Source organism: Cyprinus carpio, unplaced genomic scaffold (genome assembly GCF_018340385.1).
Source record: "Cyprinus carpio isolate SPL01 unplaced genomic scaffold, ASM1834038v1 S000006786, whole genome shotgun sequence".
Classification (NCBI taxonomy): Eukaryota; Metazoa; Chordata; class Actinopteri; order Cypriniformes; family Cyprinidae; genus Cyprinus; species Cyprinus carpio.
Window position 1 is genome coordinate 35,219 of NW_024879375.1, and position 25,376 is coordinate 60,594.

The 25,376-nt window shown below is 35.4% G+C and overlaps 1 protein-coding gene and 1 long non-coding RNA gene across 6 annotated transcripts; one reads left to right on the forward strand and one right to left on the reverse strand.

Moving 5' to 3' along the window:
* Positions 1 to 954: 954 nt before the first annotated feature.
* Positions 955 to 24,224, reverse strand: LOC109058453. 5 transcript variants are annotated; one of them, XM_042756067.1, is made up of 13 exons: positions 23,742 to 24,221; positions 22,584 to 22,906; positions 21,677 to 22,018; positions 21,321 to 21,443; positions 20,893 to 20,922; positions 18,682 to 18,711; positions 18,047 to 18,076; positions 17,761 to 17,784; positions 14,254 to 14,283; positions 13,964 to 14,002; positions 13,343 to 13,381; positions 12,327 to 12,494; positions 11,091 to 11,144 (listed from the first exon to the last, which is right to left on the reverse strand). In XM_042756067.1, exons 1-13 carry the CDS (start codon positions 23,852 to 23,854, stop codon positions 11,095 to 11,097), a joined length of 1,341 nt encoding a protein of 446 aa, XP_042612001.1. In that variant the 5' UTR covers positions 23,855 to 24,221; the 3' UTR covers positions 11,091 to 11,094. The 5 variants fall into 5 exon arrangements, with proteins under 5 accessions (XP_042612005.1, XP_042612001.1, XP_042612003.1 ...); XM_042756071.1 differs by lacking the exons at positions 11,091 to 11,144; positions 12,327 to 12,494; positions 13,343 to 13,381; positions 13,964 to 14,002; positions 14,254 to 14,283 and adding exons at positions 955 to 979; positions 1,371 to 1,400; positions 1,634 to 1,663; positions 16,788 to 16,814 and having other exon boundaries at positions 23,742 to 24,224; XM_042756069.1 differs by lacking the exon at positions 13,343 to 13,381 and having other exon boundaries at positions 23,742 to 24,223.
* On the forward strand, positions 6,041 to 8,683 carry LOC109058397. Its single transcript, XR_006159874.1, has 4 exons — positions 6,041 to 6,555; positions 6,751 to 7,084; positions 7,456 to 7,761; positions 7,892 to 8,683. It is a non-coding gene; the product is annotated as an uncharacterized LOC109058397 (long non-coding RNA).
* Positions 24,225 to 25,376: the final 1,152 nt, after the last annotated feature.

Here is a 25,376-nt window from a genome sequence, read left to right on the forward strand (position 1 = left end):
ATATAAATGTTGACTATGAATACTTACATTTTATATTTTCATTCACATCTGCTTCATCTGTAGCACATAGAAACAGAGAAATTATGAGATTATAAGTGAAGGAACAGATGAACATGTCAGAAACACTGAGAAGATACTGTGTGATTTTTAATGTGCTTCTAATAATCACTTCATTATCTGCATGAGTTTTTATTAATGTTCTATAATTACAGAAATATGGTGTGTGAACACTAGTAAATTCATCACTAACATGAATTATCAATTCACATAAATCAATTCACAGCAATTCATTTATACATTTTTAACATTGACTCAGGTTTGTGTCACACCTGTGACTTTTTTAATATTAAACTCTACTGTTGCATAATGAAGCTATTCTTTCCCTTTGTATCAGCTGTAATACTTACTCAGTTTCTTTAGTTTTTCAGAGAACTTGGCTTCATTTGAGCAGCACATGGAAGTGAATGAACAGATGAACATGTCAGTAAACACTGAAAAGATTGTATTTTTTAAGGAAATATTGCGTGTCTAGTATCAGTTTAAGGGTTGGCTCCTTTAAGGCTGTTAGTAAATTGTTATGACCAATGTCATTGCATAGGAACAGTTTGACATATTATCCATGTAAAACACAATTTACATACAAAGCATGGTGAAATTTATTTACTTAGAGTTTGTAATGCAGCTGCTGTCAGATACAGTACAGCTCTTTCAACAAAAGTTGAGAACTCTCCGTTACACTGTGCCTCATTTACAAATCAATCTGCAGTCAAATGCTCCGAACAAACATATAATTATCCAATGCAATCTGTTACACCATTAAAAATAAACCATCCACTTTTTTAATATATCCCAAACTACTGTTCAAAATAAAAATAAAATGGTTTTCATAGTACATTTATGAACTATTTTTTCACAATAAAACTCTCTTGCTGCTGCATCAGTTTTAATACTTACCCATTTCTTTATCAACTGGTCTTGGCTTTATGTCACAGCAGCACATAGAAACAGAGAACATTAGGAGATTTTAAGTGAATGAACAGTGGAACATGACAGAAACACTGAGAAGATACTGAGTGATTTTACAGCCACTTCTTAAAACCACTTCATATCCCGCATGTCTTTATATTAATGATCAGTAATGTTGTATGTGTGAACTTTAGTTAAATCCATCATTAATGTGTTTTACCAAAACAATCTTAGGCTCCAAGGATCTCAAATTTATGGCTCATTTTGAGTCAAACTTAAGAATTCAATGAATTGTTAACAGGAGATTTGCTCTGATCAGATCATCATTTGAATCAATAAGTTGTTGAACAAGAACAGATGCAGTTGGTTCATTTTCCTCCTGATGCATCAGATGTGATACCTACTCATTTGCTCTAGTTGTTTAGAGATCTTCGCTTCATGTCACAGCAGCACATAGAAACAGAAATGAGATAAGTGAAGTTGTTGTAAATTCAGCAGTTTAATCAGAGAGATATGAGTTTCATTCACCTTAGCACTGAACTTAATCACTGCACTATAAATCAAACACAAGCAGAACTTGTGGTGAAAAATATAAATATTGACTTAAAAAATCACATAACAATCACAAGCTAAATTTTCCTCCTGCTGCATCAGCTGTAATACCTACTCATTTTCTCTAGTTGTTTAGAGATCTTCGCTTCATGTCACAACAGCACATAGAAACAGAAATGATCTATGAACAGATGAACATGTCAGAAATGCTAAGATACTGTGTGATGCTTCATGATTCTTTATCATCTGCATGACTTTTGTATGACTTACACATGAGTTTTTTTGCTTTATAGTGATCACTTTGAAAATAAATCACAACACCAGCAGCTGCTGCAGCGATCAGCAGAATAAATGATTGATTTTAGTGTTTATTAATATGTAGTCTTGCATGATGCTGTAATGATAAAGAGAGACAGTCATTAATTGAATACGCAAATTATTAAGGCCCTGATATACTTCAAACAAAGTTTGTTTTCGTTGCTCGCTTCTGGGAAAAAAGAAGTTTAAAAAGGCTGAACGATGGTATACTGTTAAAGGAACACTCCACTTTTTGAAAACAGGCTCATTTTCCAACTCCCCTAGAGTTAAACAGTTGAGTTTTACCGTTTTTGACTATACTCTCATTCAGGCGTAATAATCAAGGAACTTTGCTGCATTACCATGGGTAGAGCAGGCACAGTGATATTACGCAGCGCCTGGAAATAGTCCCCAGCAACTCTGCTATTGCTGCAACTACACAAACTAGCTGGGGACTATTTTCAGGGGCTGCGTAAAATCATTGCGCCTGCTGTACCCATGGTATGGCAGCAAAGTTCCTTGATCATTATGCTAGAATGAGAGTATAGTTCCTAGCCATATCAGCCTAGAAAATCGCAACTTTTCATTTTCCGTCGGTTTTAGTACACAATGTAACTAGAAGGGTCGAGTTTTAAATAGGAAAAATATAGAAACTCTTTGGTCTTTTTTGAGTGAGATGCTAACGGTGTAATCAGAGTCAATGAACTATGCTAGGTTAAGCTAAAAGTGCTACTGCCAAACTCGGAGATCTGGCCCGCTGAATGGATTCAAAAACGGTATTAAAACTCAACTGTTTAACTCTAGGGGGGTTGGAAAATGAGCCTATTTTCAAAAAAAGTGGAGTGTTCCTTTTACGAACTATCCAACACCCCCGCACTGCTGGAGGCAGGGTGTAGATTAATGTAAACATGTGTTGCGACGCTCACGCCTAAACAACGATGAAATGATGAAGTGTAGGCAATCTAGGTGTGAGACGGGCCCAAATGGTCAGAATAGTATAGAAAAGAATAATGATTAGCAGCAGTTCAGAGTCAAGTATCATGTTTGCAAAACAAAAGAACCATAATCAGTCCTCTATGGGAAGTGTGAATATCTCATAGTCTGAAAACTTAAGCATGATGTGGAAAATGTGGAGTCAGTTTGTTACTTTATTTTATTAGTGTTCATTTATTTTATTAAACTGGATAAATTGTTACCCCTTTTTATATTTTATTTGGTGTCATGATTTACAATTGATTAAAACAAAGATTTATTATTGTATACTCGTTTGGCATTTCATTTACTGTATACTCTTTAAATTCGCTCATTGAAAGAAAAACAACAGCAGCAGCAGTATGGTGTAACATTTATTTGAAACACATGTACTTGCTACCGTTATCTTTATCTTTACTCTTTCCTTTCATTCTTTTCATGGCTTTGCAAAACTTGTCTCGGATGTTTCTCTGCGTTGCTTTTTGCATAACTCCGGGCCGTTGACACCAAGCTTCATTGCAGTTTCTTTCTAGGAATTGAATACTTTCTCTGAATCTTTAAAGTCTCTCCATGAGTGATAGTACAGGTGCGAATATATTTGTGCAGCTCAGCTATTCGACACTCCAGTGTCTACAGGAGATGTTGCTCTCCTGTAGGACCTCCGCATAATGAGGAGCTTACCAGGAAAAAAAAAAATTGTGCATCAAAGAAGGTGGAGTTTCAGAACACACCCACCGATTGTGTAATCGTCACGGACCAATGGAAGATCAAAGGTGTTTAGGAGCCAAAACGAACTCCCCCAGAAAGTTTGCTTTGGTCAGCTGTTTCGAAACTGCCGAAACTGAAAATGAACTTCGTTTCGGCATGATTTTATTCAAAATGACGTCATATCAGTTCGTATTTTGATTTCGTTTGACGTATACCAAGAGACACTAGAGTACTGAAAGAATACAGTGACTCACCAGAGACAGTAACAGTGAATCTTTTGAACACTGTCGCTGTAGATCTTTAGTCTAAATTCTCCAGTATGCTCAGTTTCGAGGTCTGTGATGGTCAGAGATCCAGTCTTACTGTCCATCTCCAGTCTGCCTCTGAATCTCCCATCATCACCATCATAGAATAATGTATGGCTGTCTTCTGTATAACTTTTAGCAATGAGAGATCCTTCAGCTCCAAATCTCCACAGTATTAGATCATGTTCCTGTAGTTCAGTTTCAGTGTGCAGAGTCTTAGAACTTCCCTTCGTGGCTGACAATACCTTTATTTCATCTTTATCTTCAACAGATTTGAGTGGAGATTCTGCAAAAAATGTTTCACAGTGATGAAACTCTCTTAACAGTCAATTATTTCAGCTTGCATTTTCTCACAAAGAAGTCCAGATTTAATTGACTCACCTTTCACAATAACTTTGAACGTCTTGGATTTGGTCCCTACGCTGCTGATACTCTCCACTTTATATTCACCCGAGTGTTTGATTCTGATGTTCCAGATGGTGAGAAATCCAGTATGATCCAGATTAAGTCTGCCACTAAACATCATCATCAGGATATCATCACTGTATTCAACTTTACCAGTTCCTTTATTGATTGTTGCAATGTTAGTGTTATTAACTTTCCACTCTGTTAGACCATCTTTCTGCATTTCAATAAAATCAGTCTGTAGAGTGAGAGAACCTCCCTCTATCACTGTCTTCACTCCATCGGGATCAACACCAAACACACCTGCAGAACAAATGGAAACAGTCAGATACTGACTTCTTTGTGGATTTATCAAATTACATCAAATTTGGGTCCCCATATTTAGACGTGCATGAACAACACTGTTTACCTTGAAAGCAATGCAAGTTGCTTTGGATAAAAGCTTTTGTCAAGTTCATACTCGTCTGAAAATGTCTGCAATATCTTCCTCAGAATAAAACCTACCCACAAGTTCTACCCCACCAGTACCCTACACTGTCCAAAAAAAAAAAAACAAAAAAAAATATGCATGCTTGCTTGCTCTCCAAAGCTTGGTGATAGAAGTAGTTGTATGTATGTATGTATGTATGAGATAGATAGATATAGATATAGATATAGATATGTTAATTAATGTATTTGTCCTTTGCCCAACTGTTTTTATATTGATAGATAGATATTGATTTTATTTTTTTGTTATATAAGTTTTTTTTTTTGTTTTTATATATATTTTATTTGTAAGTTAAATGTTTTAGTAATTTGTGGGATATTGGTATATTTCAAAAGAGGCAAACGTTTGTTAAATTAACTTAAATAGATGTAGCAGCTAAGGCGAGTGGTCGTGTATTTATCGTCGCTGTCTTAAGGCCGGTAACTTGCAGCTTTTAAATGGTTTGCCTAATTATTTTGATTTCGCTGTTGCATTTCAGTGATATCACATTCGTTTTTAAGATAGCCTATTAATGTAAAAGTAATCATTCAAACTTCACAGTTTGTTTTATGCTAATTAATGAATTAATGAGGACCTGAAGCCAGCATTTGTGACGCAGGTAAACCTGAAGGAAAGTGAAACCGAAAGCTGAGAAAATCAGAATTTAAGACACTTACCGTCAGTGACGAACATGGATAAAATCATTGAAAACACGATCTTCATTTTGCTGCGACGTTGAGTGAGAGTTGAGTTTAAACAGAAGGTTGTGGCTATAAATCTCGGTCGTTTGTGATACACACCCTCATCGTTATACTCGTTACCGCGTCCGCTCGAGCGCAAAGTGCGAGCTGCAAACATGACGTCATCACGGTAAAGGTGAGGGCCATTGCAGAAATGAAACATTATTTGAGTACAATTTTGTTTCTCTTAACAAAAACAACAACAACAACAACAACAACAAAAAGAGCAGTCAGAACATGTACAGTTTGCACAGACGGCAATCTCTCTTTTAGCATAAAAAAGTTCGAACTGAACCGAGTCAGTAAATGATTAATGATCATATAAGCAAGTAGACTAATGATTACATATGAGCACTTTTTTTTCTAACCATGTTGTGTCCCCCAAACTGAACACCATGCATCGCCAACTTCAACTACAAGTTACCTCTTTATATATACAATGTTTGTAACAATATATATATTTTTATTTTATTATTTATTTATTTTTTATTATTATTTATTTATTTATTTATTTATTTTTTTTGCTGCTCATATGCTGTTTAATATATTTCATGCCTCAAGCAGAATAAAACACATAAAAAAGCATGCTAATTAGTACATGCATCTGAGAGGGTCTCAAGCCTCGGGTTTGTTTGTTTTGTGTGGATATATCAATACATTAATTAGCCTATTATATTCATTCACATAAATCATTCTGATCATTCATAAGTGGATGGTAACATTTGCTTTACGACCAAATTGAAAGTTCAATGCGACTGCCACTAGGAGGCGAAATGCGCCAATCACGTGTCAATGTTTTGGAGACTGTGGAAAGATGGTTTAAGAGGATGCAGGCTTATTAAAGTTTCATAACATGAAACACGTAACTCGGGAAGGGAAAAAGGGAAAAAACACACCATTGAAACCTGCTTCGGGTTTTCTGGGTTTAACTTGACACAAGAGAAATGCGAGTTTATTCTCACTGACTGTCGACCTTCACAACATCACTTCACTGTAGGACAGATCTTCTCAGAATATATGTAATGTAATTGCAAATTTGCTGGACTTTTCTCTCAGTTTTGAATATTAATAGGCTATACTGGAGACGAAAAGAAGAAAATGCTTTGCCTGTTTGCCTTGCTTTATTATTCGTGGTATCTCATTGGTAAGTTGTCTGTTTTATGCATTGTTATTATCTTAAAACCTATCTGGACATGTCAAACTCTTGACACAGAGAAAATGTACTATTAAAAAATTGCTATTTAAATAATAAAAAAAGCTTTTGTTCATAAGTTTAAGTAGTGCTGAGTGCTCTTTCCACTCAGGTTTTTTTTCATTCGTCTGTAACTTCTTTCTGCAGGTGTGTTTGCCATTAAGACAGATGAAATAAAGTCAGTGTTAGAGATGGAGGGAGAATCTGTCACACTAAACACTGATGTTACTGTAACACAGAGAAATAAGATACTGTGGAAGTTTGGAGATCGAGGTGTTCTCATAGCTCTCTTAGATGACAATGAGGTCTCATTATTTAATGGTACTGAAGGACAATTCAGAGACAGACTGCAGCTGGATCATCGGACCGGATCTCTGACCATCATAAACATCAGAACCAAAGACTCTGGACTTTATGAACTCAACATCAAGGGAAGGCCAGGGGAGGGAGTGAGTAAATTTATTTTTTCTTTCTGTCTATTGTAAGTAACTGTCCATTTAGAATTATTTTATTGAATACAAAATAGTTATATTAAAATACTTATTTAAAATGATTCATAAATTGATGGAAGCAGATTTAGTAGGTCTTAGTTGGCGGAACAAACATGTACCTTATGTATTGTCAAATATGTATAATATATAGGCTGTATGTATTGTTATTGTTATTCTTCTAATGTTTTGGTTGTTCTAGAACCATAAATGTCCCGATTCCCAGGCTCATGCTAAATCATGAATACATTGGTTTAATTTTCTTTTCTTTTTTTTTTTTAGGATTAATCCATCCTAAATAGATTTTCTGCCTTTTTTTCCCCTGAGACATCTAATTTTTAAATTATTTCTGTGTATTCTTAAGCTCATCTGCTCATTCCTGACATCACCAGAGACTCTTCACAATGTTCATCATCATCATCATCATCATCATCACAGCAGAATTGTTCATTGCTGTGTTCAGTGTTCAATGTGAGTCACGTGACTCTCTCCTGGTACAAAGGAAACAGTTTATTGTCCAGCATCAGTGTGTCTGATCTCAGCATCAGTCTCTCTCTTCCTCTGGAGGTAGAATATCAGGATAACAACACATACAGCTGTGTAGTGAACAATCCAGTCAGAAACCAGAGTCAACATCTGGACATCAGCGAACTCTGTCACACATGTTCAGGTACGTCAGTGTTGATATTAGCATTTGTTTGGTACCTGGTGTAAATCCCAGTATTAATAAATAAATAAAACTCTTAAAACAAATGACCCTCCTTTAGAAACCTAACTGAAGTCCTTGTTTTCTCCTTCAGAAATTCACTGTTGTGGTGTTACTGAAGCTGCGATCCGATTGGCCATCATTGTTCTGGTGGGTGTGGCTGCTGTTGCTTTTGTAGTTTATGACATCAGATCCAGAAATGCAGCGTAAAGCTCTGTTCTTTGTAAATCTGCTCTGTAACAATGTGTGGTAAAAAGCACTATACAAATAAATACTGTATTGCAATATGAATGCCATCACTGTACCTCTAATTCCTTCCTAATTGAAGGATTGTAACTGTAGCTCATTCCTGATTGAAAGAATAAACCATGATATCTGCCCCTTGTTGGAACTGTCCACATTCTTTCCCCATTCTGATTTTGGAAAAAAAATAAGGGAACATGTTGTGATTTAATGTGCTTCTGAACATTGGTAAGCAGTGACACACGAAATGAAGCTCTCAGTAGCCGCATGTGGCAAAAAGGTGTAGCTGTTTCTGCTTATTTGCATGTGAACACGTGAGAGAGAGAAGAAGTGTGAAAACCAGAGCAGAAACTGACCAATGCTTTGGAAAGTTTGTTTTATTTAAACCTGCTTCAAGTAACAATCATATTATGTTGATAAAATAATTTTTTTAAAGAACATTGAATTGTGTTAATTGTGCTCTCTGCCTGTAGTTAGAAGTTTCTTGTTTGAGGTGATTTTGCTGCAGCAAGGCTGTGTTCTATTCAGAGCTATCCTCAGACTTTATTTGTGCAATTTAATTTCTGAAACCAAATGTAATTTTAATTGGTAACATACCCAAATAAATGAAAACTCACCTGATCAACACAAAAGAGTCGTGTGTGCTTTCAGGCCATTTTGTCACAATATCAGTGAAGATCCCACACTACTTGCACAATGATGACTGGATTACAGATGTACAAGGGGTCATTTGCCACAGGGCTCGACACTGGGATAGCCATCATTAACACCAATCACTCTAGGGATGCTGGCAATGTTGTGGAACTTTTGATTGGGCTGCTGAATTTCTTGAGGAGTTCTGGGTAATATCAGCATGTTTTTCAAAAGCTCTGACAGTAAAGGTCAGCCCTTTCAATGCTTCAGGCCGCAGGATGGCCAACACTTTCTCTTCCTCTGCAGTCAAAGGAGGAACAGAATCAGCAACGCCCCTTATCTGCTTCTCTATTTCTTTTTCCGTACATAGATCACCGTAGTATGATGCATTGTTAGGGAAATCAAGGGTGTAGTGAACTGTTTCCTGAAATCGTAGTTCCCTTTCGAATGTTAGCATTAGCATCTGTCAAGTATCTGGGTGACTTGCAAGCACTCTCTGAGAACACTTCTTGTTTGGAGTTTGGCCAAACAACTGTAAGGCTGTCTTCAAACCCAAGCTAGGTTATAGTGGTTTCTACTCAGGACGTAGGTCATCACTTTATTCGCTCTTTCCTGCTCGGAGGACGACCAGAGAGCCAACTTGCTGTGCTCGGTCCAAGCCCTCAGGACTTATGTGGAGGCCCTCATGGCTGCAATCCTATAGGGCTGGGCTTGCAGGACGGCTTCTGTTTTGTGCTCATAGTACTATGATATGTTCTCCAAAACAAGAGTTTCCCCCAAGGTGATTCCATGTAGCGCTATCTCAGGAAACCAAGGTTATGTTAGTAATTTGTCACAGATCCATCGTTTGAACCACACTGGTTAAAATGTAAAGCTACCATAATGGCGTTACTCAGGGGGTGGAGATATAACTTCTGCTTTTGATAAAATTTGCATTGAAACAAAAAATGTTCACTAACAGACAGATTCTGAATACATAAAAAAAGAAGAGTTTAGATGTACTGCGTGAGTAGTTTTTACTCTGTAAAGTAGGCTTGTTCAGCAACCAGTTGTCTCCATATAACATCATTTCAGTGCAAGACACAGTTAAGCCTCTGGGTTTCTTTATCATTTTGCTTTATTAACAGATAATATAGAATCATATGTGTTTGTGTGTATAAATGAAAGACCTCAACCTTTATATACAATCGTACCAATGGCCAACACAACAAACATACCCCTTCTAAATAATTAATAGAAAACCCAAAGAATTAAAAGAATCTCCCTAACTAAAAAAAGAAGAAACCAACTCCAAACACCAAATATAGTAGCTTATAAACCAAAAAGTATTTCTAGTCATAAACATGAATAACAACATTAGTGTTAACACAATAGAACTGAAGAGACTGGAGTTCGTTCAAACTCCAAATTCAGGTCACATTTATAATTTAACATTTACATATTATTAAAGGATGGATAAACAAGAACCACCTTTTATTGAATCAGATGAAGACTCATTTTCATCTTAAGGAAAATAAGGTCTTAAAAGCATATTTGAAAACTTTAGAATTTTTCAAGAATTGCTTTTAGTCTCAAAATCTAGTTATGAGATGACAAGCATCAAAGTTTGATTTCAATCTTCACTATGTTTTCAATCTTTGACATGGGCTTACCTGCCAAACATAAAATGACTTTAGCTGGGTTTTCACAGACAGGGTCACTATTTCTTAATAGTTTTTAAAAATAGCATAAAAACATGAAAAATTTGAGAAGGTCGTGTAATCTTTGCACTGTGATCAAAGTATAATAAGAACATAAATTAGTGTTTATTATATAAATTAAGCAGTAACACACATTATTATGCGATTTAAATTATGTTAAGGGGGCAACAGGTATGTAGTGTAACGTTAATACAACTATATATACCCTATGTATTTAAGTGTTTAATCAAAATGTTACTTTTCATCTGAAACCAAAGAAGCTTTTCACGAAACACAGCAACCTTTTTTTCCTTAGATTCACTCATTTTGAACAAAGAATGCTTGAGAGTTTCACTCTCTGTTTTTTTATGCATGCTATTTTAACTCAATGGATGCGCAGATTTGATGCACCATAAACTATAGTGTGAAGCCACTCAACTCTCCATTGCTTAGCTGAGAGAGCACAGTATTTTTCTCATAAATGAAAATGGAGTTAGATTTTTCTCTTTAATTAGCTGATCATCTGATCAGATTATAGTGTTTTATACTGTTATTAATGTATTAGTTTGTACACATGCACACTGTCTTGGTCTTGATTTGTTGTTTTGCAAGGTGGCAACACCGGCCCTGGCTGCTGTTTCATAGTAGAAAATAAAACTAAAGAGTTGGAACAACAACAAAATAATAGTGGAGACTGTAACATGCATGTCTATACAATTAAACTGAACTCTTCTTTTGTTGCTCATTCACTAATAACAGATGTTTCTTCATTCACTCCTTTTCCTGTTGATTCTAAAAGGAAACACAGAGTCAATAAGACATTTTAAAGAGAGAAGATCTGGAGATCAAGTCTGAAGTCGTTTCTAAAAAATCTAAATGAAAGTCAATTATTTACCATCAAATTACCATTCAAAATAAAATGTACAAAATCATTTCAATAACATTGTCATTAGCACTTCTGACTCATTTTATAAGTTAAATCTTGTTTGAGCATGTGCACTTTTCTCACAAATTAAATTATCATTTCAGATTCATCTTTTTTGTGTATGTTAAGTTTTCTTTTAGCATATTTTTATGTTTGTGAACTTAATTTATTTAAATTCTGATTATTTGGCAGTTTGTATTCAGGGGATTTTGTTGGACATATGAAAAGATCATAGTGTAATATTCCCCAAGGGTAGCATATTTCCAATTGGAACACCACATTTTTTAAAACCCCAGCAGCATGATGAGTGGACACATGGGCCTAAGTGCAAAAAGCAAAATATATTCTAGTTACACTAAGTGCAAATAATGATAAATTCTAATGACACTAAAATAGCAGTATTTTCTTTAGCAAAGTGGCAGATATTTCTACCTCAGTATTGTGGTACATTATAAAACAGTATGCAATAACATATTGAGTGTAAATTATATTTATTACAATTATTAAATGTATAACGCTTTATTGGGACAATAAAGCCCTCCCTACACCTACCAGATAAACACTTTATTATTAATTGAAAATAAATGCCTTTCCAATCTGCTATGTGATGGAGGGGACAGGTTTGGCAAATGGTGGATTTGAACTCGGGTTGATCGCATTAAAATGAATTGCCTTGTGTCTAACTCCCAAGTCCACTGATGTTACGGATAAACACGCATTTTTTTTGCAATAACATTTATCCCAAACAGGCATTAGTGGGTGCAGTTAATGTAAATCGCCTCATCCAACAAGACGGGATATTTGCACTTAGAGTAAACAGACACCGTTTCTTTTTTCGAGCTGCTTTACAGCAGAATTCAATATTATTTTCCTGTTTATCACTGTACAGCTGGACTTTTGGAATACTATAAATAGAGCAGACGGTGGATAAAAATGAAGCTTGCTAAAGCGCACGTCTATGCTAGTGTACAAATGAAGAAACTCTTGTTACATTAAAATATTAAATCGAAAGAACTTCAGTAAAACAAAAACTCCAGTATGTTCAGTACCGGTGTTACGGACTACAAGGCTCTTGCCCTGTCTGTCTCTGATTCTCCCATCAGCATCACGTGGCCCTCCAATCGCTTGACTTATAGTAGTATCTTCAACAATAATGGACTGTTCCCTTTCACCTTTCTCCATCTCTGATCTTGCATCTTCTTTTGTGACATCAGTACCTGGACACACACATACTGTCAGGTGAAGAGCCTGTTCTTCTTCTATATTCTATGTGAAGATGCAATGCTGTATAAAAGGCATCATAAAATACAGCAGCTCAGGTAGACAGATATGGTATGTGTTTTCGTTTCGTTTCATCCATTCTATATATTTTTTTTATATATTCACTTAATATTCTAATCTTATCAGTTAACAGTTGTCAGGTGGGGAAATGATATTAGCTTTAATTTGCATGCTGATCTTGAATGAACAATGTTTCAAACTGTGATTGGCCGCTGGTGGAGAGAGCTCAGACTTTGGCGTAACTCAAAGGTTTGGCTATGTGATACACACTAGCAATTCCAGGTGTTCTTGTTGTTGTTTGCAGTTACACGTTTAATTAAATGGTCTAGAAGAATGCATCATAGTAAAGGTATCATTTAAGTACAGTAATGTATAGAGCTATCACTAACAATTATTTTGGTAATCGAGTAATCATTTGATTATTCTGATGATTAATTAAGCATTCAGATTTTTTTTTTGTGGTAATAAAAATAGATCTAAGCAAACAAAAGACTTTAAAATGACTTAAAATAATAGCAATACAGCAATAATAATTGTTTCAGATAAAAAAATATCAAAAGCAAGTAATCATATAGTTTTATTGAACAAAACAGGTCAAATACATAATGTAATAAAACAATATAATCATAACTTATGTACATTATATATTATATCAAATGCCTGCAGAGGGCTCTACCTCTACCTGACTACTGTTTTTACACTTTACACTTTTATACAGCATGATCTAATTCTTGTTTAACTTCTCTTATTTAACACATTTCGCTGTATCAGTTGTAATACTTACCCATTTCTTGTTCAAAGAGCTCCCTATTATCTATCAAAGCTGCACACAGAAAAACATTACATTAGTTAAATTCATCATTTATTTGTTAATGTAAATAATTATTAGCATTAAGATGGTTCAGGAGGCTGACAGAGTTTTGTTGTATAAAGTGTCCTTTAATACAAATAAAGAGACCTTTATGGAAAGTGACTCAATTGAAATTGCCTGCCTAAATCAGTTCATCTTTTGTTGTTTTATTGACATTGATACAGACAGCAACGGGTTTATTAGACTGCTGTCCTTTTAAGATAGTAATGCCTTGTCTGATTCATTTCCGTGAACTGGCTCTTTCGGAGAGTTTGATTCAGTGAACTGGTTCAAATAACATTAATTGGTTCCTTAAGTTACATACGACTAAAACTGTATCAATGAAACATTTGTGTGATTGTGAATGCATATTGCTGATAACTGCCTTTCATTCACTTAAGTTTATGATATCTGTGCTCACAGTTTCATTTGCTGATCCTTCATTGGTGGATACCACTGACAAGTTTTTTTTGACAGTTACTAAATGATGGCGAATAACTTTTAAGTAGGTAGTACTTAAAACACATTTCTTGCTGAATCAGTTGTAATACTTACGTGTTTCTTGTTCAGAGTTCTTCCCTTTCTTTGTCAAAGCTGCACACAGAAACACAGAGTTAGTGAGTGATCATAAACACTGAGAAGATGCTGTATGACTCTTAATGTGCTTCTAATAATCACTTCATCATCTGCATGACTTAATCGACATCCACAGCACTTATTGGTTAATGTTAATTTATATACATTTTAACATCAGTTGATGCATCACATCCGTGACATTTTTATATCAAGGTTACATTAACTCTATACTGTAGCATTTTTCTCGTTTTATCAGCTGCAATACTTACACATGTGTTTTAGTCGTTCAGAGATCTCAGCTTCATGTCACAGCAGCACATAGAAACAGAAACAAGATGATTATGAGTGAATGAATTTAAGTTCTCTGACCTCTTTTTTTTTCTTTCAGAAACACCAAATGACTAAGCATTTTCATATATACATGGACAACTATATTGCAAATTGTAGCACAATAAAGCAAATTTGTCTCTGTATATCAGCTGTAATACTTACACAATTCTTTTTCACAGTCCTTCGCTTCATGTGACAGCAGCAGATAGAAACAGAGAAATTAGGGGATTTGAAGTGAATGAACAGATGAACATGACAGAAACACTAAGATACTGTGTGATTCTTCATGTGCTTCTAAAAATCGCTTCATTCTGTAAACGACTTTATATGAATTATCAGTAACAATACTGTAATGTTTTGTGTGAACATTAGTTTAAGCATCACTAATGCGATTTAAAGGGGACATGAGTAATCCAATTATCCTTTTGACATAATACAGGTCTTTGTACTGTTAAAGGAATAGTTCACCCAAAAATGAAAATTATATTGCTTTACACATGCTTATAGATCATTAAAACCAATTCTTTTACATCATTAAAAGTTGCATATATCCCTCCCTTTCTGTGAGTGTATCTGTTTCACTCTTGCTATTCTAGAGTAACCCCTTCATTACTTAAACACTAAAAAATACTTGTTATTAATATACCATATAAATACAGCATATAAATGGATGTATAATGGAAATATTGTTGGATGAGGCTTCCCAAGATATGAAAAAGAGAAAGCAGCTGTTCTGAAGTAAACAGAAGAGCTACATCGAATGCAGTCTCTGTAGAAGAGTTTTATTGCTCAAAATATAAATTAATCAAATATAATCAATGTGAATATAGCCATTTATATATCAAGTTAGTCTACTGTTATAAGCATGTATCTGCCTGTGTGTGTAGAAGCCTGCATAAATTAAATGTGCAGACATTTGGTTTAATCGCAAAGCAGCACATCCTGTTCTGACAAAACATAATGGGCCTCTTCCTTTAACGTAACATTAATTGTGACCTCCAGTCTGCTTGCAGGAAGCCAATGTATGGAACACGCCTTGAAGATTAACCTAAAAGATTGTGCAGACACGGACTCAGGAGGAGGATATTATCTCTGAAAAATAAACAAAGCTGTGGCTGAAGCAGTTGCATTTTGGGAAGTTTTAGCTGAAAAAAAAAACAAAAAAGGGAGCAGCAGTGGCAAAAAGGAAATGAAACTTATTATAATCACAGAGACATCAGCACTGAACGTTCACTTTGATGCACGCATGTGTCTCTGTAGATTTTAAAAAGAACCCAGGAACAAGTAGACGGTTTATTTTAATGACATCCCGGATCGCATCGAAGGATTATGCTTCTTCTGTACATTTTGATTTGTAAACGGGGCAGTGTTATGGAGAGCTTGCAAGAAACTCCGTTGACAGATGAAGCAGCAGCTGCATCACAAACCGTGAGTTAACAATTTAATAAATATTGTCTGGAAATGATGGTTTTGTAACACTTATGCAATAGTAAGGGACACATTTTCCTATGCAATGACATTAAGCAATCATAACTGTGACCAGTATATTAATGTCATGCAGCTCAATACTCAATACCACACTAAATCAAACAAAAGTTTAAAAAAAACTATATTGTATATTTATTCGCTATTGTAGCACAATAAAGCTCATTTTCTTCTGCTGCTTTAGCTGTAGTACTTACACATTTGCTTTAGTCGTTCAGAGATATCCGCTTCATGTCACAGCAGCACAAAGACAAAGAGAAATGAGGATAGAAGTTAGGTTATCAGATAAACATGAAAGAAAGTACTGGACCATCAAACATTTAAATTAATAATTGCATTCGATCAAACACAAGCAGAATTAATGGTAAAACACAATGAAATATTATACATTTAAACTTTAGCACAATAAAGTTTATTTTTGTATTTTTGAATTTTTTGTTGAGCTTTAAAATTTACTTTTTTTTTTTAGAGTTTTTCAGATTTATTTAATTTATGTACATAGAAACAGAAACGAGGAAATTATAAGTGAATGAACAGATAATAATGCTTCTAATAATCACCTCATCATCTGTATGGTTTTATATTTATGATGAGTAACAATTACAGCATGGTTTCTCAACTCTGTTCCTCGAGATCTACTCTCCTGCTCCAACCCTGATCAAACTGACATGCCTGTAGCTTTCTAGTAATCCTGAAGACCTTGATAAGCTTGTTCAGGTGTGTTGTATTAGATTAGATCAATACTTGAAGGAGAGAGTTCAGAAGCCCTGAATTACAGTAACGGTGTATGTATAAACATAAGTTAAAGCCATCAGTAATGTAAATTAATGTGAACAATACTTCCACAGCATTTACCGTGTCATGCAAATTTATATTTAGAACATTTATAGTATATAATTACTGATGATGAAAAATCATATTATACATTTAGACTACCGTGGCACAATAAAGCTTATTTTTCTCTGGCTGTATCAGCTGTAATACTTACATGTTTGACGGTGTTCAGATATCTCAGCTTCATGTGTCACAGCAGCACATAGAAACAGATGAACATGAAGATACTGTGATTCTTTGGTGCTTCGAAAATCATTTAATCATGTAAATAACGTTTTATTAACAATACAGTATGTTACATCTTGATTTATAGTAATGTTGTATGTTAATTGGCTAGGTTTTTTTATTGAACTATGACTAAAAATAAATAAATAATAATAACATTAAAAATAAAGTGCACTTTAAATACCCAGATGATGCACTTAATTAACCAAAAAATAAAAAATAAAATAGTGGAATGTTTGACACAGTGTTGGAGGTATCACATTACAACTTATTTTACGTAACTAGTGAAGTCATGCATTCTGAGTTATTTTACCAAAAAAGGAACATCACTTTTGTGTTTTCTACGGTGGCTGAGAGAATTTAATTAACTGCAAATGAAAAAAAAACACACGCAAATAGAAAGTGCTTTTACATTTGCCAAAATAGATATTTGTATATTAAAAAACAAAAAACAAACAAACAAACAAAAAAACAGGAGGCCCTGCCCAAATAAGAAAAGTAACAGTAAAGATATTTGTATATTGAGGAACAAAAAACAAACAAACAAACAAAAAATTTCACTGGTAACTTCATGCACTCATTCACAGCTTTAATTACATAACAGAGGGGGAAGGGCTATTCAGATTACTGAGGGGGAAGGGTTATATCAGAATTGTTAATGAGTAAATATTTTTAATGTAGTTATGGGTATATAGTGTGTTTGTATAGTATGGCACTCCAGTCTGTTACTATAGCACCATTTACCCACATGTGAATGGTCAGAGTAAAAATATTAATTTTCTCTTTAAAATTTAGTGAAGTTAAAGTAAACAAAATATACTGTTACCAACTTTGCTGTCATAGTACATTTAAGAACTATTTTTGCACAATAAAACTCTTGCTGTATCAGTTTTAATACTTACACAATTCTTTTTCACAGTCCTCCGCTTCATGTCACAGCAGCACATAGAAACAGAGTATTAAAAACAGAATTAACCAACAGTATCAAACAAATGTCTTACTGATTGTTAGATAATGTTAGCAAATGCATTACCTGACATACAAATGCATTACTGGACATTAACTAATAGGTCTTTATTGTTAAATGTCACTTATAATACTTATTACATAACAAGTAAATATTCATTTATATATTTTAAACTTCAGTTAAGTGTCACATCTATGATGTTTTTATTAAATTCAACTTACTCATTTGCATTAGTTGTGTGGAGATCTTGGCTTCATGTCACAGCAGCACATAGAAACAGAAATGAGGAGATCATAAGGGAATCAACAGATGAACGTCAGAAACACTGAGAAGATAATGTGATTCGTCATATTCTTCTAATAATAATTTCATCATCTGCATGACTTTTTATTAATAATCAATCATTTCGCCTCTGAGCTACAATAATAGATCTGTAAAAAATATCTAAATACTAATTCAGATGCAGGTTTTGAAAATAAATAAATAAATAAATACCCTAAAAGTTTGAATCAAATAACACTGCCTGAATAAAATTTAACTATAACAAGTCTCCTGTCCTGTCCAATTCTTTCCAATTTTGTCAGTTTTATCACAAAATTCAAACTATAAATGTAATTCTGATGTTCTTTAATGTGGCAAGACAGACTGCAGTGAACCGATCATCTCTTCCTCTTTACTACTAGTTATAGCACAAAATAAACATGCATGAACATCAGAAGGTATGTTAAAATAAACATAACAACTTACTGAAATCACTTATTGTATTATGTCTCCGTGTTTTAACCAATCAAACAGGTTGTACATGTACATCCAATGTCATATATAGTTTTTATTCAGTTTCAGATGCAATACTTACACATTTGCTTTAGTTTTCCAGAGATCGCCGCTTCATGTCACAGTAGAACAAAGAAATAGAAAAATTAGGAGATTACAAATAAATGTATTTGTAAGTCACACAGACAACAGATAAAACTCAAGATAACAGAGCAAAGGACTATGACTTCATGCCAACTGCTGCTGAAATGATATATTTCTGTGAGCTTCAATAGTAGAAGAACAACACAACACACACTGAAAATGACTGATGCTCAACCCCTTATAACACAAAAAGTCATAATCGAACACAGATCTAAATGTAGTTGTTGGAAATTCAGCAGTTTAAACAAATATTCTGAATTTAATTTAAAGATCTCAATGTCATACAGCTCAATTCTGGACAATCACACAATTCATTAACTACAGGTGCTGGTCATATAATTAGAATATCACCAAAAAGTTGATTTATTTCACTAATTCCATTCAAAAAGTGAAACTTGTATATTATATTCATTCATTACACACAGACTGATATATTTCAAATGTTTATTTCTTTTAATTTTGATGTTTATAACTGACAACTAAGGAAAATCCCAAATTCAGTATCTCAGAAAATTAGAATATTACTTAAGACCAATACAAAGAAAGGATTTTTAGAAATCTTGGCCAACTGAAAAGTATGAACATGAAAAGTATGAGCATGTACAGCACTCAATACTTAGTTGGGGCTCCTTTTGCCTGAATTACTGCAGCAATGCAGCGTGGCATGGAGTCGATCAGTCTTTGGCACTGCTCAGGTTTTATGAGAGCCCAGGTTGCTCTGATAGTGGCCTTCAGCTCTTCTGCATTGTTGGGTGTGGCATATCGCATCTTCCTCTTCGCAATAGCCCATAGATTTTCTATGGGGTTAAGGTCAGGCGAGTTTGCTGGCCAATTAAGAACAGGGATACCATGGTCCTTAAACCATGTACTGTTAGCTTAGGCACTGTGTGCAGGTGCCAAGTCCTGTTGGAAATTAAATCTGCATCTCCATAAAGTTGGTCAGCAGCAGGAAGCTTGAAGTGCTCTAAAACTTCCTGGTATACGGCTGCGATGACCTTGGACCTCAGAAAACACAGTGGACAAACAACAGCAGATGACATGGCACCACAAAAAATCACTGAATGTGGAAACTTTACACTGGACCTCAAGCAACATGAATTGTGTGCCTCTCCTCTCTTCCTCCAGACTCTGGGACCCGGATATCCAAAGGAAATGCTAAATTTTACTTTCATCAGAGAACACAGCTTTGGACCACTCAGCAGCAGTCCAGTCCCTTTGGTCTTTAGCCCAGGCGAGACGCTTCTGATGCTGTCTGTTGTTCAAGAGTGCCTTGACAGGCGAGACGCTTCTGATGCTGTCTGTTGTTCAAGAGTTCCTGTGCGTAGTGGTTCTTGAAGCACTGACTCCAGCTGCAGTCCACTCTTTGTGAATCTTCCCCACATTTTTGAATGGGTTTTGTTTCACAATCCTCTCCAGGGTGTGGTTATCCCTATTGCTTGTGCACTTTTTTTCTACCACATCTTTTCCTTCCCTTCGTCTCTCTATTAATGTGCTTGGACACAGAGCTCTGTGAACAGCCAGCCTCTTTTGCAATGACCTTTTGTGTCTTGCCCTCCTTGTGCAAGGTGTCAATGGTTGTCTTTTGGACAACTGTCAAGTCAGCGGTCTTCCGCATGATTGTTTTGCCTACAGAACTAGACTGAGAGACCATTTAAAGGCTTTGCAGGTGTTTTGAGTTAATTAACTGATTGGAGTGTGGCACCAGGTGTCTTCAATATTGAACCTTTTCACAATATTCTAATTTTCTGAGATACTGAATTTGGGATTTTCCTTAGTTGTCAGTTATAATCATCAAAATCAAAAGAAATAAACATTTGAAATATATCAGTCTGTGTGTAATGAATTAATATAATATACAAGTTTCACTTTTTGAATGGAATTAGTGAAATAAATCACTTTTTGATGATATTCTAATTATATGACCAGCACCTGTATTTCACTAAATCAAATAGAAGCTGAACATTTATAATATATAATTATTGACAATGACCTTAAGGTACTAATATGTACCTTTCAGGTATCAGTATGGACTGTTTAGGTATAAAAGTGTGCCTTTTGAAAAGATACCGCCCCAGTGACAACTTTTTGTACCTTTTTTTCTGAGAGTGTACAGATTCACTTTTCTAGCTCTATCAGTTGTGATACTTACATGTTTCATTTCGTCGTTCAGAGATTTCCGCTTCATGTCACAGCAGCACATAAACAGAAAAATTAGGAGATTATATGTTAATGAACAGATGAACAAGACAGAAACACTGAGACAGGACAAATCAAATTACTAAACAAATGTCATTATTTACTCGCCAACTTCTTCCAACCTTGTATGGCTAGATATTAAAGAGTCTTCATTCAGCTCTTTTCCATGCAATGAGAGTTTATCATGACCATCAGAAAGATCAAAAATAATATTTGAAACACCAGAAATGTACAAGAAATCTCCATATGACTTGTGAACTAGTTAAGTTTTACTACTATGAAAGCTTCATGTGCAGTTTAAGTGGTATTTTCTATTTATATCTATGGTCATGCAACAAAGTTCATTTTTCTCTTTCTTGCTGTATCATCTGTAATACTTACACTTTTGATTATTTAGTTCAGACTTCTTGCGACAATAAAATAAAACACCAACAGCTGTAGTTAAAGCCATAAGCAGTAGAAGAAGAACAATCCCAGCTACAGCAGCTGGAGACAGACCTGGTTCTGTAATGATAAAGAGAGACAGTCATTAGTGTGAATGTGTGTCTGATATATAACTAACACTATTATATGTTTTGAGTTCTGATATTTGGATTTTAATGTCTTTATACACTGAAGCTTTTCTATTTTAAACCAAGGTTGGATTTCTCATGATCTGATCCTTTAAAGTCACATCATCTGAATTATTCACAGACAGCTGATAAACAATCATTACTTCAAAACACTTGGTTACTCACCACTGACAGTAACAGTGAATCTCTTGTATAAAGTCTGATTGTTGCTGCTGATCTTCACGTTATAGTGTCCAGAGTCAGTGGTTCTGGTGTTTGTGATGGTCAGAGATCCAGTCTGATCATTCAGCTTCAGTCTGTCTCTGAATCTCTCATCAGTTTCATAATATAAAGGTGAGCTCTTGGCCTCTAAATCATGTTTAGCTATGAGCTTTCCTTCATCTCCAAACCTCCACACTATCAGCTCATCTCCTTGTATTTGAGGAACATGAAGAGTGACAGGATCTCCCTCCTTCACTGACATGCTCTTCATTTCAGCTTCAGCCCCAGTAATAACAGATGAAGACTCTACAAGAGTCACAGACTGTTACTAGCACTACAATATGAAGCTTTACAGTTGATTAGTTCATCTCATGGTTACTACATAAGGCATATGCAGATTAATAAAAGTCATAATAAAATAAAAAGTAATAATAGGGTCAGTTTGACATGTAGAACAGCAGCTGGCTTACTAATTTAATTGGACATGAGGCATCTAATTTCATACGACAACAAAGGAACTTTGTTTGTATCACTGAACTTGTCTGTGTTCAAAATATAGATTTACAATTATTTTCTCTATACAACAAGCAACCTTGTTTTGAATAGTTTCAATAATGTTGCTGAAGGAATTAAACTCAAAATATATGTCTATGTACTGTATCAAATGTAAGCCACTGTATGAACTTCTTTCTAGCACTTTTCATTGTGCTGTTTTTCTGAATGTCAGTCACATGATCACCCCTCAATAGCAGCTGTGATTATATTCAGAACAACAGCACTTTGAATCTGTTTAATTAAGAATAATGCATAAATAGAAACTTGAAAACATTCAATTATTCAGAAAAAATATGTATAATAACAATATCCTCACCATAGACAGTAACCCTGAACTTAATATATAAGGTTCCACTGTTGTGGCTGATTTCTGCTTTATAAAGTCCAGAGTGATTGGTTCTGACGTTTGTGATGGTGAGAGATCCAGTCTGGATCAGCTGCAGTCTGCCTCTAAATACCTCATAATCTTCATATACGATATCCTTTCCATCAATCTGAGCAATGGTGAAACCTTTCTCTCCAAACCACCACAGTAGCAGGACCATTCCTTGTATTTGAGTGAGATCAGGGTTCAGAGTGACAGAATCTCCCTCCATCACTGACACTGACTTCACTTCATCTTCATCAGCACCAAACAACCTTTCTCTCCAAACCACCAACAGAAACAGTTTCTCAGAGACTAAACTCACACAACACTGCTGCAAATTATGTTGAAGATTCATTAAATGATCTGTTGAAAAAAAAAAAAAAGATATTTATCATGTGACTAAAATCATGCACGGATTAAAAAAAAAGATACGTATAGTAACCAGGTTTTTTTTGTTTTGTTTTGTTAAGGCAGGGGTCACCAAGTCGTGGGAAGTCGTGGCCTAATGGTTAGAGAGTCGGTGACTCCCAATCGAAGGGTTGTGAGTTCGAGTCTCGGGCCGGCAGGAATTGTGGGTGGGGGCAGTGCATGTACAGTTCTCTCTCCACCTTCAATACCATGACTGAGGTGCCCTTGAGCAAGGCATCGAACCCCCAACTGCTCCCCGGGCGCCGCAGCATAAAATGGCTGCCCACTGCTCAGGTGTGTGTTCACAGTGTGTGTGTGTGTTCACTGCTCTGTGTGTGTGCACTTCGGATGGGTTAAATGCAGAGCACGAATTCTGAGTAGGGTCACCATACTTGGCTGAATGTCACGTCACTTTCACTTTCACTTTCACTTTCAAAACTGACCATGGAGGGCCGGAGTCCAGCAGAGTTTAGCTCCAACTTGCCTCAACACAGCTGTCTGTATACCTAGTAAGAGCTTGATTATCTGCTTCAGGTGTGTTTAATTATGGTTGGAGCTAAACTCTGCAGGACACCGGCCCTCCAGGACCGAGTCTGGTGACCCCTGATGTAAGGTATCATTGCTCTAAATGCGGTTTCCGGTATGAAACCGAAAGTAAAAAAAAACATAATAATTAAAAAAAAAATAATGCGAACTTACCACACATTATAAGCAAACTTAGAACGATTGTGTACGTGCTCTTCATAATGTTTAAGATTCCAGCAAAATCTGATTTCGATGGATATTATTAATACTCGTTGTTTCAACCACATCCACGCGACAGTAACAAACGTCACTTAAAGGCCAGCAGCGAGATTATATCGACTGGGAGTAATTAATGGACGTTATGGCTTAAATATACTGATTAAACTAAGCCAAAAAAGCAACAACGTTTTCTAGTTGATGGTGTAGGTGGTCATGTTTTCACAACAAACCCCGCCCAATCGCGTTTCCAGGGGCTCCACGGTAAAAAAGAAAATCGCATTCCGTGGGGTAAAATGCACGGTTTCCGGCGGGGATCCTACAGTAAAATTAGCACTCCGGGGCGAAATATTACGTTATTGGCGTCGCTTCAACCAGCGGACTGTCTATGGTGTTAACGTAGCCCAATGTCTTCTTTTCCTCTTCTTTGAGGTTTAAGATCCAAAAGCATTACCGCCACCTTCCGGTTAATGTCCCCTTTTATTCCAGTTTCCTCCATGATTCTCCACAACAGACCCTTTCTAATTCCCATCGAACACTTCTACGTTGTGGCAAAGTCTGTTTAACTTACCATTTTTACAAAGGCTACGTCGTCGTCTGCGTGCTCGCAACATTGTAACAACGTATAAATGTAAGACACGAAAGGGCTGTAGTTGTTGCACGACATTCAGCACTCGTGAGACGACGTTTTTACTATATCTTATGCCAGATTATAAATATCGCCTGTTCTGCGTGTTATATCAGACACGGGATACGTATGTAGCTAATACTTTGTTTAAAATTAAATATATTGTTAATTAATATTGTTATTTTTAACGTAACAGCTGCTTGTGTAAACTTTTAATAGTCTTCAAAAATCTTCAAATTTGGCAAATATGCTAGTTAGATCAGATGTAGTGTGTAATGACAAGAACATATGCAAGGTTGTTTTCCATGTCGAAATTGTGCATGTTCTTCAATATTATATGAAAAAGGTTTACTGACAAATAAAACATACCACATCGAATATTATAATATAATTACTTCAATGTCCATTAATCTATGTTGAAAAAACCATCAGAGGCCACTGAGAATTAGAATCATTGAACATAAATCAGCAATTCGTAGACGTGATGTTACTTCTCAAGTGGCCAGACACTTGATTTAATATACAGGTGCTGGTCATATAATTAGAATATCATAAAAAAGTTGATTTCACTAATTCCGTTCAAAAAGGTGAAAACTGTATATTATATTCATTCATTACACACAGACTGATAAATTTCAAATGTTTATTTCTTTTAATTTTGATGATTATAACTGACAACTAAGGAAAATCCCAAATTCGGTATATCAGAGAATTGGAATATTGTGAAAAGGTTCAATATTGAAGACACCTGGTGCCACACTCTAATCAGCTAATTAACTCAGAACACCTGCAAATGCCTTTAAATGGTCTCTCAGTCTAGTTCTGTAGGCTACACAATCATGGGGAAGACTGCTGACTTGACAGTTGTCCAAAAGACAACCATTACCACCTTTCACAAGGAGGGCAAGACACAAAAGGTCATTGCAAAAGAGGCTGGCTGTTCACAGAGCTCTGTGTCCAAGCAC

Bases quoted from the DNA above. Each gene is read 5' to 3' on its own strand.
- LOC109058453 (XM_042756067.1), bottom strand. From the start codon at position 23,854: ATGTGGTTGAAACAACGAGTATTAATAATATCCATCGAAATCAGATTT. The intron at 14,284-17,760 runs GTAAGTATTAAA...TGTGACATGAAG, and splicing joins GGACTGTGAAAAAGAATTGT to CTGAGATCTCTGAACGACTA. The intron at 11,145-12,326 runs GTACTGAACATA...GTTTCCTTTTAG, and splicing joins CCTTGTAGTCCGTAACACCG to AATCAACAGGAAAAGGAGTG.